This window comes from Drosophila hydei, unplaced genomic scaffold (genome assembly GCF_003285905.1).
Source record: "Drosophila hydei strain 15085-1641.00,03,60 unplaced genomic scaffold, DhydRS2 tig00000111-arrow-arrow-pilon, whole genome shotgun sequence".
In the NCBI taxonomy this organism is placed as follows: domain Eukaryota; kingdom Metazoa; phylum Arthropoda; class Insecta; order Diptera; family Drosophilidae; genus Drosophila; species Drosophila hydei.
Window position 1 is genome coordinate 7,414 of NW_022045668.1, and position 15,426 is coordinate 22,839.

The 15,426-nt window shown below is 36.4% G+C and overlaps 3 protein-coding genes across 3 annotated transcripts; all 3 read right to left on the reverse strand.

Moving 5' to 3' along the window:
* Positions 1 to 8,127: 8,127 nt before the first annotated feature.
* LOC115482844 (zinc transporter ZIP1-like) lies at positions 8,128 to 9,409 on the reverse strand. The gene is made up of 2 exons (XM_030223083.1): positions 8,320 to 9,409; positions 8,128 to 8,168 (listed from the first exon to the last, which is right to left on the reverse strand). Exons 1-2 carry the CDS (start codon positions 9,407 to 9,409, stop codon positions 8,128 to 8,130), a joined length of 1,131 nt encoding a protein of 376 aa, XP_030078943.1.
* A 644-nt stretch (positions 9,410 to 10,053) lies between these two features.
* Positions 10,054 to 11,525, reverse strand: LOC111598210 (zinc transporter ZIP1). Its single transcript, XM_030223084.1, has 3 exons — positions 11,183 to 11,525; positions 10,174 to 11,088; positions 10,054 to 10,106 (listed from the first exon to the last, which is right to left on the reverse strand). The coding sequence occupies exons 1-3, from the start codon at positions 11,523 to 11,525 to the stop codon at positions 10,054 to 10,056; spliced, it is 1,311 nt and encodes a 436-aa protein (XP_030078944.1).
* A 2,193-nt stretch (positions 11,526 to 13,718) lies between these two features.
* On the reverse strand, positions 13,719 to 15,000 carry LOC115482845 (zinc transporter ZIP1-like). Its single transcript, XM_030223085.1, has 2 exons — positions 13,911 to 15,000; positions 13,719 to 13,759 (listed from the first exon to the last, which is right to left on the reverse strand). Exons 1-2 carry the CDS (start codon positions 14,998 to 15,000, stop codon positions 13,719 to 13,721), a joined length of 1,131 nt encoding a protein of 376 aa, XP_030078945.1.
* Positions 15,001 to 15,426: the final 426 nt, after the last annotated feature.

Here is a 15,426-nt window from a genome sequence, read left to right on the forward strand (position 1 = left end):
TTTTTAACGGTACTAAAACGGTAAAGCCAAAGCTAACATAAATCTCAAAGGTCAACATTAAATTCGGGATTTATCATGCGCTAACAATCTGTATGACGAGACGGCTTGATTATCGTTGGGGTGTAGACAAAGCTGGCGACACAAGGACCAAGGACGAAGGACTTGGAACAAACCAAGCGGCAAGGACAAGTGGCATATGATGTAATTACAGCAAAAGCAAAAAAGAAGGCACAAAAAATAGGAATCTACGTCAATAAGTTAAAGGCAGATATAGTATAATAATAATTATGTGCAGAACTTTTGTCAACTTTTGTATACCCTGGAAAAAGCTAGCGTAACTGAAGCATGCTCGGTGCATAAGCATAGAAATCTGTTTAGATTAAAGTTATATAAGCTTCATTATTTTTGGGGCAATTTAGAATTATCTAGATATTCTATAGTACTCTGAGATGGAAGTTAAAACTCTATACTTGAGTTACTGTTAACCTCCACAACTGAATTACCAAAAGTGAACTGTCTCTTGGAGAAAAAAGTCAAAGATTTTGTAGCTATAGCTTTAAAATTTAATAGCTAAGTTACTGCAGATTTTCTCTTGAGACTTGCCAAACAAGATTCAGCTGCATGAACGAGCATTAAACAGTCGCTGGCGCCCCGACTGCAATATGCTCGCTTGCTTTTAATCTTTTTGTCTTGGCTTGCGCTTCAACACTCAATTGCTTGACTTACTTGACAAAAGTATATATCCGATGTCGATAAAATTGGCCTTGTTTGCGCAGCAAAAACAAGTAAAACGTACAGGAGAAATTAAGAGAAAGAGAGTAAAGAAGCAAAGCAAAACTCAATTTATTATAAGAAGTTTAGGCTGTTGTCTTAAAGTTTTCTCTGTTGTTGAGCAGACATCGCGGCTTGAAATCGTATCACTGACTGACTGACAAAGCGGCTCGACACTCGCCAAGACACATCCACACTTGATAAAGATATACGTTAGATATATATATGTATGTGTGTGAATGCGTGCCATTGTACACTCACCCTCTCTCTGCATACTCTATACACTGCCCCGCTCTTTCAGTCGCTCCCTTCATCCACTTGGGATGCGGAGTTCAGTTCCATATCTTGGCATTGTTTTGTTTGCTTATGTCTTTAATTTTCTAATTTTTTTTCTTTTTCTCTCCTTTTTTTTTCAACCACTAGCTGCTCTTTGTTTTCCCTTTGCTAGTGGAAATTTACCAGCTGAAATTGTAAATGGTTTTGTGTGTGTGAGTGTGAGTGTGAGTATCTGTAACTCACTTTACTATAGACACACTCATTCAGCGTGTCATATTAAAAAACTGGCTATAAATACGAGGAAATGTTTTTTTTATGATTTTTATATAAGTGTAATAGAATAGCGCAGTATCATCAATGCCACACATAATGCTTCAAGTTCTAACAAACTCATCTGTCAATTGAGCCGTATACTCATATATCTTTCTTAATTCGAAGTCATAACAAATAAAACTGACTTTTATAACATTATATATATTCATATTAGATTGCGCTTTATCATGCTTAAGTAAATTAGAGTAGAACAATGAATCCATCATCTCAGAGGCACATAAATAGACTCCTTTTAGTTAGGTTCCTGAAACATATTGCTAAATTGTTTTACTAATTATAAAATTAATTCAAAATTTGTTACTAATTACTAATACTTAATTAAAATTGTTTACTAATTATAAAATTAATTTAAAATGACACAAATTTATTGATCAGAAGAACAACATTTTGAAATATTTGCAGAAAATTTTAAGTTTTTAAGTTTTAAGTTTTTTCTGCAAATATTTCAAAATTTTGTTCTTCTGATCAATAATAATATTAAAACTTAAAAGATTTTTATTACAATAAACGTGTTTTCTACCTGTTCTGTGATTGCTCTTAACAAAATACGAATTTAATATACTCTCAATTTGACATCTGGATTTTAATGAGTTCAGTTATGAGTTTTTTCCGGCCCTTCACTGACATTTCATGTATAAAAGTGTATTTACGCTTTGCTTATTTTGCACGTCTGATAACAGCAAAAAAAATAATAAAAAATAAAAAAAAAATACAAAAAAATTCATTGTGCAAATGTTTTTTTACACCCTCATTGCTTTTTTACAGTTAAGCAGCTTATGCAAATGCTTGCGATGCAACCGCGATAAGCCAATGAAAGCTCTAACGAAAAAGTTTTCACTGCAACAAACTGCAATGGAAAATTCGTGTTTCGATGTCCTTCGACGTCGCAAAAAAGTTGAAAACTTGCAGCAATTAATTCAGAAATTGCATGATGCAACAATATTTATTATGCGATAACTTGATAAAAGTTGATATGCAATAGTTATAATTCATATTTATAACAAGTAAGAGTGAGCTATTCGGGAGTGACCAACTGGCTGATACCCTGAACTCTGCTCAGTGCTGCTGTGCCAATCATTCTATCGAGAACAGACTGAAGGAGATTCAGCTCCTCAATCTATATACCCTATATATTCTTGTACACCCTGTACACCCATTTTCCATTAGTTCCGGGTCTAATTATAAATGTATCGCTTACAAGTTCTAATTGATGACGATTCTAAGCTCAAAGTAAAATATTTACAATTGAAATAAATGTTTAATCTGCCAGAACAAAGTTCTCATTATTATTTTTATCATTATGCAATATTTAACTTGTACGGGAATTATAATTTATTATATACGCATTCACGTAGTAGATGTCTGATGACGCATTAGATTAGATAAGTTGATAGATTATATAACAAACTGTTAGATATTATCTGAGCACGGGCGACATTTGTTGAAAGACAAATCAAAACTAATTAAAACTTGTTTGCCTTTAAGCAGTTCATTGACTGCAAAAGTCTAATGAACTTAATTAGTGCATGCCTACCCGCTGTGCATGTAGCTGCAGGGTATTTCTAAATAATCTACAAAGGAAAAATCTCTGCTCAATTTGTCTGTACGGACAGAATTAAAGTCTCATTAAAATCTTATTAAAGTCGGTGCGTATATCACACCATTATCATTGTCAGCCACATCATCATCGTCAGCGTCATTATCGTCATCATCATCATCATCATCACCATCATCATCGTCATTTGCAGCTCATTTGAATGCATTGCACACAGCTGCCGAGAACCAGTTTTTGGTTTATGTTTTTTATTGATTTTTCATATATATATTTTCTTCTTTCAGGTACGCATGTGTGTCAGTATGTGTGCGTGTGTGTGTGTATTGTATTCACAGTGCCATCAGCTGTTTATCTCTTCACAGTGACACACATTGTGAGTGCTGGAATTTATTACTCTCTATCGTAAGTTGTATTCGTTTTGTTGTTCAATATGATTCCCATTAAGAAAAGGGAAACCCCAAATTTTGGGAGATTTGGAAGGTACGCATTAAAGTTTTGTATGTGAAACAGTATTACATACGAATATATTTATTATATAAAAACAATTTTTCATAATTTTTAAGGGTTTTGTATTCTTTAATACTTCTTAAATCCAATAGAAACTAATTAAGGTTTTGATTTTCTATGCCTTTGAATTTTTTTTACAATTTTATTTAATTCTTTTTTAAATTTTATTTAATTTAAGATTTCTCTTATTTTTTATTTATTTAAATTTTATTATTTTATTTTTATATTTTTGCTGCTTATCTATCTTTTTTTATTTTTCATTTATATTATTTTATATTTCTTAATTTTTTTTCAGACAGCATTTTTTTCTTCCATTCTAGTTTTTTAATGTTTTCTTAATTCTGTTTTGCAATTACAAGAGTATTAACTCTTCGACTTGCTCAACTCTGTAGTTCTTTCCTGTTTGAAATACACAAAGGCTCTACCGGTTTTATAATCAGCTGTGCAGCTGGTTTGTTATTAGTAGAATTTTACACACTAATATTTGTTTTTCGACTTAAAATAAATATAATTATAGATGTATAAATGAAAAAATGTTGTCAAGTGCAAAAAATCTTTAGCGTTCTAAATTAGTATTTATTATAAACAAATCAAACAAAATCAATTTGCTAAAGTAGTATTTCTTTGTTTTTCTGATGCTGCTGATTGGCTCAAGATAGAAACTGGTTTCTATGGTGTTACTTGAAGCCAGATTCGAAATGTTTTTGCTTCTAAGTGCATTACGACATCAAAATGCAAAGACTTTTGGCCAAGGACAACGACAAACTGTGGCCCAAAGAATGGTTTTCGATTACACTAAATCAAATTTGTAGCTAGACAAAAGCAAAAACTAAGGCATAGAAACCATCAAAGTGTCTGTAAGCAACCATCAGACATTTATGTACACATCAACATAATTCCAACACTCATCCATCAATACAACTATATATATCTCTCTCTCTCTATATATATATATATATATTTAGATATGTTTGCCACTTGACACTGAGCTGGGTCAAAGCTACCCAGTGGGAGGTTTTTTTTTCTTCTGTTTAGCAGACAAAAACAATAAAACTCAAATGGTGGGCATCAGGCGGCATAACAAAATGGCGGCGCGTGTGTTGACTTGTTGGCCAAGTCTGTGTGTGTGTGTGTGTCAGCCGGTTTCCTTTTACCGACTTATGCAAATAACTTGGCCTAGAGCTGTGTTTTGCCTGCAAATCCCCATTTTCATGGCAGACACTTTGTCGCGACCAAAATTCATAGCGAAGCACGAATTTTCACGATTTAATCAATTAATTTGTTCTAATTTTTCGTCTACTAATTAAATCAATTTGCATTTTGTTAGGATTAAATAATTTAAGTAAGCAGCGAGCAAAAAAACAAATCTGGACTCTCTCTTACAGATTCCTTTAAGCGTCTTCACCTATCTTTAATTTCAGGTTCTTCACATACTCGTTTTATATCTATATATTTATTTTCTTTTTGCCTTATCAGCTTTTAATGCCCTCAATATTTAACATTTAACAAATTTCGCTTGTAAGCAGTGACGAATATCGAACTGCAATTTCATATAGACAAAAGTCCAGACGAAATGTTAAGAACTCTATTTAAATGGCTTTTATTTGTCAATTTGCGTCGTAGGAAAATCTCATTATTTTTTTGGTGCACACGAGGCAATGACGCAAATTTCAGACAATTTTTTTATAGAAAATTTTCCACAGTACATGACTAAAAATAAAAACAAAATATAGCAACGAACATATGATTTCAAAGACATTTTAGCATGACAAAATAATAACAAATGCGTCGGTCAACAAGCATTAATCATGCTATGTCTATAATGTGTGTACCCATACATATATAGAAATATATATATTAACAATATTTATAGATAGCACAAGCATTGTGTATAAAAAGTCACAGAATATTTACGTATGTGGAAGTGTTGTATACTTTAGAGAAGGTCAATGAGACGACGACAGATATCATTTGAGATATTTTGTGTACAGATATTTTATTCTTTTATTATGAATTTTGAGACATTTTGCCAAATTTTAATATTCATAAGTATTTGGCTTAAAAAATGCTAAAAAAATAACAATGTTTTCTAAGTATTTAGTATTTATTTTATAGTATTTTATTAAACACAAGTTTCTGTCCTACTTTTTGTTATTTCCAAACGAGAAGCACTGTGTATTTATTTAAGTGTTAATTACAACAACAAATAGTTTTTAAAATCAACTTTTACGCACCTATTTTCAAATCAAGTTCAATTCGTTTTCCGAGTCCGTGAATTGTATATTATCTAAATTACAACCATTTTTTTGTTATTGTTCAATTTATAAACTTATACAGTTTACATTTTAGCTCGAATGACGATTTCTGTTATTTTTATTTTTTTTTGTTTTTAAATATCCAGCCAAATGTGAAGCACTTTTGTATATTGCTCTTGAATATGTTTACAGCTCGGCACAGTGGGCACAAGACGTAAAAACAATGTGCATAATATGTTTACAGTTAAGTTTAAGCTCAAATTGGGTTTTGTGTTTTTTTATTTATTTTCGTTTATTTTTATTTATTTTTTGTATACAAATTGCTTAACTATTTGGTAAACAGTTATTTTCAATGTTGTGCGACGCGAATTTCGTTATGTAAAAGTACAAAAACACACACATTTATATATTTACAAAGTTTTTGGTCTATTTTGAATAAATATTCGTGTCAAGTATTTAACCGCAATTTCTTGTTATGCTTTAATTCAGTTTCCTTTGTGTACCGTTGTTTTTGTTTTCGTTTTGTCGTTGCTACTCATCATCCAGTTTATGTGCGGGAGTTTCGATTTTCTTTATTTTTTGCACAATGTGCTAATGAGGGGTGGGTGGGGTAATGACAGCACCGCCCAGCAACGCAACGCGAGGCAAGTTCTAGCAAGAAATCGTATTTGGCGGTTGGAATAAACAAATGCACCCACAGGCACTCATGCACGCACACTTACGCAGAGTCACACACAATGTGTGAGAGGGAAAAAGGGAGTCACGTACAGCTGTTTAATTCACTTGCACAAATTTATTGGGAAGACTTTAATTGGGCTGTAGCAAACCAGTCGGTTTTTGTTTAATTTATAACTTAGCACGTCTACACGAAAGTTATTGGGGCAAAATTTTTACGAGTGTTTCTTTAGTTTTCTTTTTTCAAATTTACTTTTCTCCGCACACACGACCATTCGTCTCCACAACTATGAACTGTTCTGAGCGCAGCGATGTTAACTCAATGTTATACTCAAATGCAGCTGCTAGCCCGCTGTTCTGCTCACAACGCACTGTAAAATGTTTTACGCTCTGAGTAATTTAAGTAAATAGATTATAGAGATGCCACATCGCTCACGAGCTTATTTTCTCTGCTCGTTTTTTATGTCGTACACAACTGAGTCGTTATACGTTCCCTCGCGTTTGATTGTGCTCGGATATGTATGTATGAATGTGTTTTTATTTTTGATTTTCGCGGTTTTTGAACAGCATCAGAGTCGCGCGATTGGTAATTTACTTTATTTTGAATAAAAATATATATTAGTGAAGAAGCATAATTGATGAGGTGCAGTTTGTAATTTATTGCAAGACCCAGTTATGTGAACAAATGAATAAAATAATTATTAATTCAAAGTGGTAAAAATTATTGAGTATTTCACCAATTTATTAGAATAAAGCGTATTTCTTGAAACACATTAGACCTAAATTAAGTATATTCCTCATATATGGTAAGTAAATATTCATATTAATTATTTTCTATGAGAAACAAGTCATTAATTACTTGACAATAAATAGTAAGGAAAAGCAAGTGCAGCTTGCTGTCTCTTTTTGCTCTATAGGTAATCTATTGTACTCTTTTTCACCTACTTGAATTAATGTAGTCTGTGGCAAAATATGAAGATTGCGATGTCTTGTGATACGTATGAAGTCACAGCATGAAGCTAAATATAAGTCCTTTTAAGAGTGACGTCACACTACACAACTTTGTTGCAGAGGCAAATTGCTGACCTGTGCACAAGGGCCGAAATGGATTGCTGTTGCTACTGAGCGCAGCGGCGAGAGAATGAACCATAAAAACAGTTACATTGTTGGCTTTTTTTTATGAATATTTTACCAAAGCAGAATGCGATATTAAAACGGTTGCTCATTCGTATTGTTGCTTTATGAGCTTTGATTGCTATAGTAAATGCAAATGAACATTAAAAATAATATAATAACATTAAAAATAAATATAAGATAGAATACTAGTGCAATACTTAAGTTAATAAATTGTAATTAAGGTATGCAAATAAATTATTGGATTATATATTTTATACGCTTTAAATAGTTCGAATTATATTTATAACAGTTTATTTTAAAAGTTTTCTCTCTAGCGGCGCCACTGTTAGCTTGCAATCACTGGTTTAGCGCTTTTTCAGGCTCTGTTAATTTAATAGCTGTCAGACAGTGTGTACACACACTGAAAATAGAGTTGTTAAGCGCGCGCAATTTAAGATTTTTATATATTATTTATTGATTTAGTAATAGATTATATATGTGTTTGATGGCACTTGATTTGATAATATAAAATATTTAATAAATCGACATGGCTTGATGCTAGCACATATAATAAAAAATGTATATAATAACTAAATAAATATAATATAATTCATAATTTTTCATTGACTGGAGTTCACGCTAGTAACATGAGTCGTTATCAGCCCCTTCCGCTTCGTCAGCTGCAAGATATAATATAGAGTGGCATAGTTAATCAATAAATTTCTCCTGCATTAGCAGTAAATATCATTAATGATAACTAATGATAACTAAAGGCATGCGTATGTCAATCAAAAGCCAATAGCGGAATCTCCAACTTATCATTTCACTTACAAAGTATTTGCAGTCCAAACATTAAAGCAAAGCCGACCAGGGCAGCTAAATAAGCACGCCAACCAGCATGATTCTGTGTAAGAATCTCAAAGAAGACGACATAGAGCAACGTGCCGGAGGCAATGCCCTGTAATATGCCAGAAGGGACACTCGGCTGATTCGCATTTGCCTGCTGACTGATGCCAATGCCAATGCCTATGCCAATAGCCGTAACAATCGAGTATGTTACGAGATAGATGATGGCCAGGGAAGCACGGGTTCTAGCCACCAGCAGCTCCATGCCCACACAGAAAGCCAGCACCAATTTGTGGGCGGCCACAGCGGCAAACATGAACCAAACTGTTGCCACAGTGCCCTCCAAGCCTATGGCCATGCCCTCAAAGAGTTCGTGCAGCGACAAGGCCAATATAATGCCCAATCCGCGCATTGAGGAGCCATTGGTATCCACGGGCACATGACTGTGTCCATGTCCATTCGCTGCCGGCAGCTCGTGATCGCTATGTTGATGCTCCTCTTTACTCGCCTGCAGTTCATCCGGTTTGCGTCGTGTGCTACGCAGCAATATGCTATGCCGAATGCTGTGACCACGCTCGAAGGCTTCACTGGCCAGCGATTCCTTTCGGCTCAGCTTGTGCTGATGATGCTGCATAAACACATGCATCACTTCATCCAGGGCATACATCAAAAAGAATCCTGTGCACATCAGCATTTCGGGAAGGGCAAAAGGTGTCGCCACCAATATGCCACAGTGCTGCAATAGCTCAACCACTTCTATCAATTCCGTCAACATCTGGAGAAATGTGGTGCAAAGCAAGACACCACCACCAAAGTAGAGCAGACAGCGCACCGCAGTCGAAGCGCGCGTCTCTTCGGGATCTTTTTTAGTCCATTCCAGGCAACGATCCAGCATGTAGGGTAAACTGCCACAGACCACAGTCACCACAATTAGCACCACCATAGCCACAATTTTGGCCACAATCAACGCATGCTTATCCACCGTAACAGTTGCCATAGTTGAACTCTCAACTTCAACTTCCATGAAATTTGCTGTGGTTGATGGCACCGCCGGCGGTATTGGTATTTCGTACATCTTCGCACCACCGAATGAAAGTGACAAGTGCAAACGAATTACTATCGAAGCAACCACTTATACCCCTATCTGCTTATATATTTGAGCACTGATTGACACCAGAAATTATAATCGTCTGGGAAATAAATTAAATAGGCGTATTCTCAGACCATTTTTTTTTGTCCCCTTTGACTTTGTTGCTAATTTATGTAACGTTTTCACTTTAATTGTTCAAAACGATATTGAAACTTTAATTTGTTCAAATAAGAATTTACTGATCTATATTTGCAAGATTAATGACAGAGATTCACTACACTGAGGAAAATTTAAAGTGACGACATTTTGAAGAAAAATATTTGATTTTATTTTGTAATTTTTCCATATGAAAAAATTTGTAAATATATTTTTTCTTCAAATTTTTCTTGAATTTTAAAATAATATTTATTTTATTATATATTTAAAATATATTTAAAATATAATTTTAAGTCAAGAAAATATTAAGAAATAATGTAATCGGGATAGAGTTTATGAATGGAGCTCACTGAGCTCAGCTTTTCGATTAATTTCAAACAAAGCACCTTAAGCAAGAGTAAAAGCTCTTCCATAAAGCTTTGATTGAAGTTTTGAATGTTAGAATAAATCGTATAAGTTTTAAGCCCATTATTTTAGCTCTTATTCGAGGGGCAAACATATGCAGATTTGCCAGCAGCTTCAACAACTGTTGAGGAGGATATAGAAAGCTGTTAGCAGAAGTCAAATCAATTTTCATCTTTAATCAAACTTACCTCCAATTTGCAAGCCAAACATGAGCAGAAAGCCGCCAAGAGAGCAGAGAAATATGCGCCAGCCCGCGTGATTCTTGGCCACAATTTCAAAGTAGACGACATAGAGCAGGGTGCCGCAGGCGATGCCTTGTAGGATGCCCGCCGGAATGCTCGGATGATTCGCGCTGGTATTCTCTGTGATCGCAATGCCAATGCCCACGCCAATGGGCGTGACGATGGAGAAGACAATTAGATAAATGACAGCAATTAGCCAACGTGTGTGGGCCATCATAATCTCCATGCCAATGCAAAAGGCTAAGACGAGCTTGTGGACTGCAATGGCAGCGCACATAAACCAGACCGTATCCACGGTCTCCTCCAGGCCAATGGCCATGCCGCCAAAGAGTTCGTGCAGCGAGAGGGCCACAATGATGCCCAGGCCACGCAGCCAATTCGGCTGCTCCGGTTCGACTTGTTCGCCCAACTCCAGCTCGACCTTTTCCTCCGGTTCGGCTACTTGTTCCATGGCCACTTGCAGCGCCTCTTGGATGGCCTTCTGTTTACGCTTCTGTCGCCTGCCCACAATAAAGTACATGAGCTCCTCGATGGCGTACATCAGAAAGAAACCCGTGCACATCAGCATCTCGGGCAGGGCGAACGGCGTGTTAGCCAACATCTCACACTTTTGCAGGGCACCCACAACACTAACAACAGCCGGCAGGATGTGTATAAATGTTGTGGCAATAAGGACACCGCCACCGAAATTCAATAGGCAAAGGACAGCCAGAAACTCGCGTGCATTGCTCTTCGCCCGCTGCGTCCATTTGAACCAACGGTTGAGCACATAGGGCAGAAAGCAAAAAATTAATGTGACCACCAACAGCACCACAATAACCACAATTTTCGCCACCAGCAAGTTGTGATCGTTGAAATGAACTCCAATTGCAAATTACCTGCAACTTAACTTATTTTATATACCAATTTGATATGTATTTATAAATATATATAGCTTATTGTAGATATATGCCACAGTGCTGCAATAGCTCAACCACTTCTATCACTTCCGGCAACATGTGGAGAAATGTGGTGCAAAGCAAGACACCACCACCAAAGTAGAGCAGACAGCGCACCGCAGTCGAAGCGCGCGTCTCTTCGGGATCTTTTTTAGTCCATTCCAGGCAACGATCCAGCATGTAGGGTAAACTGCCACAGACCACAGTCACCACAATACAATACCACACCATAGCCACAATTTTGGCCACAAGCAACGCATGCTTATCCACCGTAACAGTTGCCATAGTTGAACTCTCAACTTCAACTTCCATGAAATTTGTGGTTGATAGCACCGCCGGAGGTATTGGAATTTCGTACATCTTCGCACCACAGAATGAAAGTGACGAGCGCAAATTGCGAATCGCAAAGTGCAAAGTGCGAATTGCTATCGAAGCAACCACTTATACCCCTATCTGCTGGCCGTTAATCTTATATATTTGAGCACTGATTGACACCAAAAATTATAATCGTCTGGGAAATAGATTAAATAGGCGTATTCTCAGACCATAAATATAAATACAAATAAATATTTTTAAGCAATTTATTTTTATTGTCTTTTTATACCCTGATCCCATTAAAAATGGCAAATCAGGGTATAATGGTTTTGTGCAAATGTATGTAACAGGCAGAAGGAGGCGTGGCAGACCCCATAAAGTATATATATTCTTGATCAGGACGACAAGCCGAGTCGATTGAGCCCTGTCCGTCTGTCTGTCCGTCCGTCTGTCCGTCTGTCCGTATGTGTGAACGCGTGGATCTCAGCATCTATAAGAGCTAGAGACATTTTTAGAGAAATTTTTTTTGTAGGTCCGTGTATAGCACGCGCAGGTCAAGTTTGTTTCAAATATTCGATAACCATTCGCATTTAATTGTTATCGAATAAAAACATTATTGAAATGCAGTAAATAAATTATATCTCGAACGTCTAAAGAGCTAGAGCCAAATTTTGTATGTAGTCTTATGTATATTTTATGCAATTTTGATTTTTGTTGGATTTTGGATACCGGCTCCAAATTCCCCCAAATTCTTAGAATTTAAGTTTAGTTGGAACTAGGGCCATTATGTGAAGGCGTTTGCATTTCAACCAAGCCAATAGGATATGTAGATCATATGCTGAAAATTTCATTAAAATCCATTAAGTAAAACAGAAGTTATTGAACAAAACGTTTGGCCAATTTGCAAAAGCGCATGTCAGCAGCGCCACGCGCACGCATTTTTCCTATGCATGTGCACACATACATTCAAATGCGTGTATTCTTTTCTGTTCCAAGAATTGAAATTGCGATTGAATTGTGCTGAATATTAGCTGCTACTTATGTTCAAATTTGCAACAGCTGACTTGGGAGGGACAGTGGCTGCATTGGTAGAGGCGCCGCTCCCATGCAGTTTGGGCCGGGTTCGAGACCAGTGGAGATGAAATGCTTTTTATTGTTTTATTTTTTTTTTAGTTCTGAAGTGGCGGTGTTGGTAGAGTTTGTGCACGTTGCGCAAATAATCCGGGTTCGAATCCTGGTCTCGCAATGTCGATTTTTATTTGTTTTCTTTTTTTTTTTTTAATACTCGATACAAACTACGGAAAATATTACAAAACTCAAAGGACTGGGATCAGGGTATCTCCTAGTCGGGCACCCCGACTAGAGCTTTCTTACTTGTTTTAAATCAAATTCAAATATATAAAATTATATAAATTATATATAAAATTATTGAATTAATGTAGTCTGTGGCAAAATATGAAGATTGCGATGTCTTGTGATACGTATGAAGTCACAGCATGAAGCTAAATATAAGTCCTTTTAAAAGTGACGTCACACTACACAACTTTGTTGCAGAGGCAAATTGCTGACCTGTGCACAAGGGCCGAAATGGATTGCTGTTGCTACTGAGCGCAGCGGCGAGAGAATGAACCATAAAAACAGTTACATTGTTGGCTTTTTTTTATGAATATTTTACCAAAGCAGAATGCGATATTAAAACGGTTGCTCATTCGTATTGTTGCTTTATGAGCTTTGATTGCTATAGTAAATGCAAATGAACATTAAAAATAATATAATAACATTAAAAATAAATATAAGATAGAATACTAGTGCAATACTTAAGTTAATAAATTGTTATTAAGGTATGCAAATAAATTATTGGATTATATATTTTATACGCTTTAAATAGTTCGAATTATATTTATAACAGTTTATTTTAAAAGTTTTCTCTCTAGCGGCGCCACTGTTAGCTTGCAATCACTGGTTTAGCGCTTTTTCAGGCTCTGTTAATTTAACAGCTGTCAGACAGTGTGTACACACACTGAAAATAGAGTTGTTAAGCGCGCGCAATTTAAGATTTTTATATATTATTTATTGATTTAGTAATAGATTATATATGTGTTTGATGGCACTTGATTTAATAATATAAAATATTTAATAAATCGACATGGCTTGATGCTAGCACATATAATAAAAAATGTATATAATAACTAAATAAATATAATATAATTCATAATTTTTCATTGACTGGAGTTCACGCTAGTAACATGAGTCGTTATCAGCCCCTTCCGCTTCGTCAGCTGCAAGATATAATATAGAGTGGCATAGTTAATCAATAAATTTCTCCTGCATTAGCAGTAAATATCATTAATGATAACTAATGATAACTAAAGGCATGCGTATGTCAATCAAAAGCCAATAGCGGAATCTCCAACTTATCATTTCACTTACAAAGTATTTGCAGTCCAAACATTAAAGCAAAGCCGACCAGGGCAGCTAAATAAGCACGCCAACCAGCATGATTCTGTGTAAGAATCTCAAAGAAGACGACATAGAGCAACGTGCCGGAGGCAATGCCCTGTAATATGCCAGAAGGGACACTCGGCTGATTCGCATTTGCCTGCTGACTGATGCCAATGCCAATGCCAATGCCAATCGGCGTAACAATCGAGAATGTTACGAGATAGATGATGGCCAGGGAAGCACGGGTTCTAGCCACCAGCAGCTCCATGCCCACACAGAAAGCCAGCACCAATTTGTGGGCGGCCACAGCGGCAAACATGAACCAAACTGTTGCCACAGTGCCCTCCAAGCCTATGGCCATGCCCTCAAAGAGTTCGTGCAGCGACAAGGCCAATATAATGCCCAATCCGCGCATTGAGGAGCCATTGGTATCCACGGGCACATGACTGTGCCCATGTCCATTCGCTGCCGGCAGCTCGTGATCGCTATGTTGATGCTCCTCTTTACTCGCCTGCAGTTCATCCGGTTTGCGTCGTGTGCTACGCAGCAATATGCTATGCCGAATGCTGTGACCACGCTCGAAGGCTTCACTGGCCAGCGATTCCTTTCGGCTCAGCTTGTGCTGATGATGCTGCATAAACACATGCATCACTTCATCCAGGGCATACATCAAAAAGAATCCTGTGCACATCAGCATTTCGGGCAGGGCAAAAGGTGTCGCCACCAATATGCCACAGTGCTGCAATAGCTCAACCACTTCTATCACTTCCGGCAACATGTGGAGAAATGTGGTGCAAAGCAAGACACCACCACCAAAGTAGAGCAGACAGCGCACCGCAGTCGAAGCGCGCGTCTCTTCGGGATCTTTTTTAGTCCATTCCAGGCAACGATCCAGCATGTAGGGTAAACTGCCACAAACCACAGTCACCACAATTAGCACCACCATAGCCACAATTTTGGCCACAATCAACGCATGCTTATCCACCGTAACAGTTGCCATAGTTGAACTCTCAACTTCAACTTCCATGAAATTTGCTGTGGTTGATGGCACCGCCGGCGGTATTGGTATTTCGTACATCTTCGCACCACCGAATGAAAGTGACAAGTGCAAACGAATTGCTATCGAAGCAACCACTTATACCCCTATCTGCTGGCCATAAATCTTATATATTTGAGCACTGATTGACACCAGAAATTATAATCGTCTGGGAAATAGATTAAATAGGCGTATTCTCAGACCATTTTTTTTTGTCCCCTTTGACTTTGTTGCTAATTTATGCAACGTTTTCACTTTAATTGTTCAAAACGATATTGAAACTTTAATTTGTTCAGATAAGAATTTACTGATCTATATTTGCAAGATTAATGACAGAGATTCACTACACTGAGGAAAATTTAAAGTGACGACATTTTGAAGAAAAATATTTGATTTTATTTTGTAATTTTTCCATATGAAAAAATTTGTAAATATATTTTTTCTTCAAATTTTTCTTGAATTTTAAAA

What these genes read in the sequence shown, in the direction of transcription:
- LOC115482844 (XM_030223083.1), bottom strand. Translation starts at nt 9,409, where the DNA reads ATGTACGAAATACCAATACCGCCGGCGGTGCCATCAACCACAGCAAAT. An exon ending in GTTTGGACTGCAAATACTTT is followed by an intron (nt 8,169 to 8,319) that starts GTAAGTGAAATG and finishes TATATCTTGCAG; the next exon opens with CTGACGAAGCGGAAGGGGCT.
- LOC111598210 (XM_030223084.1), bottom strand. Translation starts at nt 11,525, where the DNA reads ATGTACGAAATTCCAATACCTCCGGCGGTGCTATCAACCACAAATTTC. An exon ending in GGTTGAGCTATTGCAGCACT is followed by an intron (nt 11,089 to 11,182) that starts GTGGCATATATC and finishes TTGCAATTGGAG; the next exon opens with TTCATTTCAACGATCACAAC. An exon ending in GTTTGGCTTGCAAATTGGAG is followed by an intron (nt 10,107 to 10,173) that starts GTAAGTTTGATT and finishes CCTCCTCAACAG; the next exon opens with TTGTTGAAGCTGCTGGCAAA.
- LOC115482845 (XM_030223085.1), bottom strand. Translation starts at nt 15,000, where the DNA reads ATGTACGAAATACCAATACCGCCGGCGGTGCCATCAACCACAGCAAAT. An exon ending in GTTTGGACTGCAAATACTTT is followed by an intron (nt 13,760 to 13,910) that starts GTAAGTGAAATG and finishes TATATCTTGCAG; the next exon opens with CTGACGAAGCGGAAGGGGCT.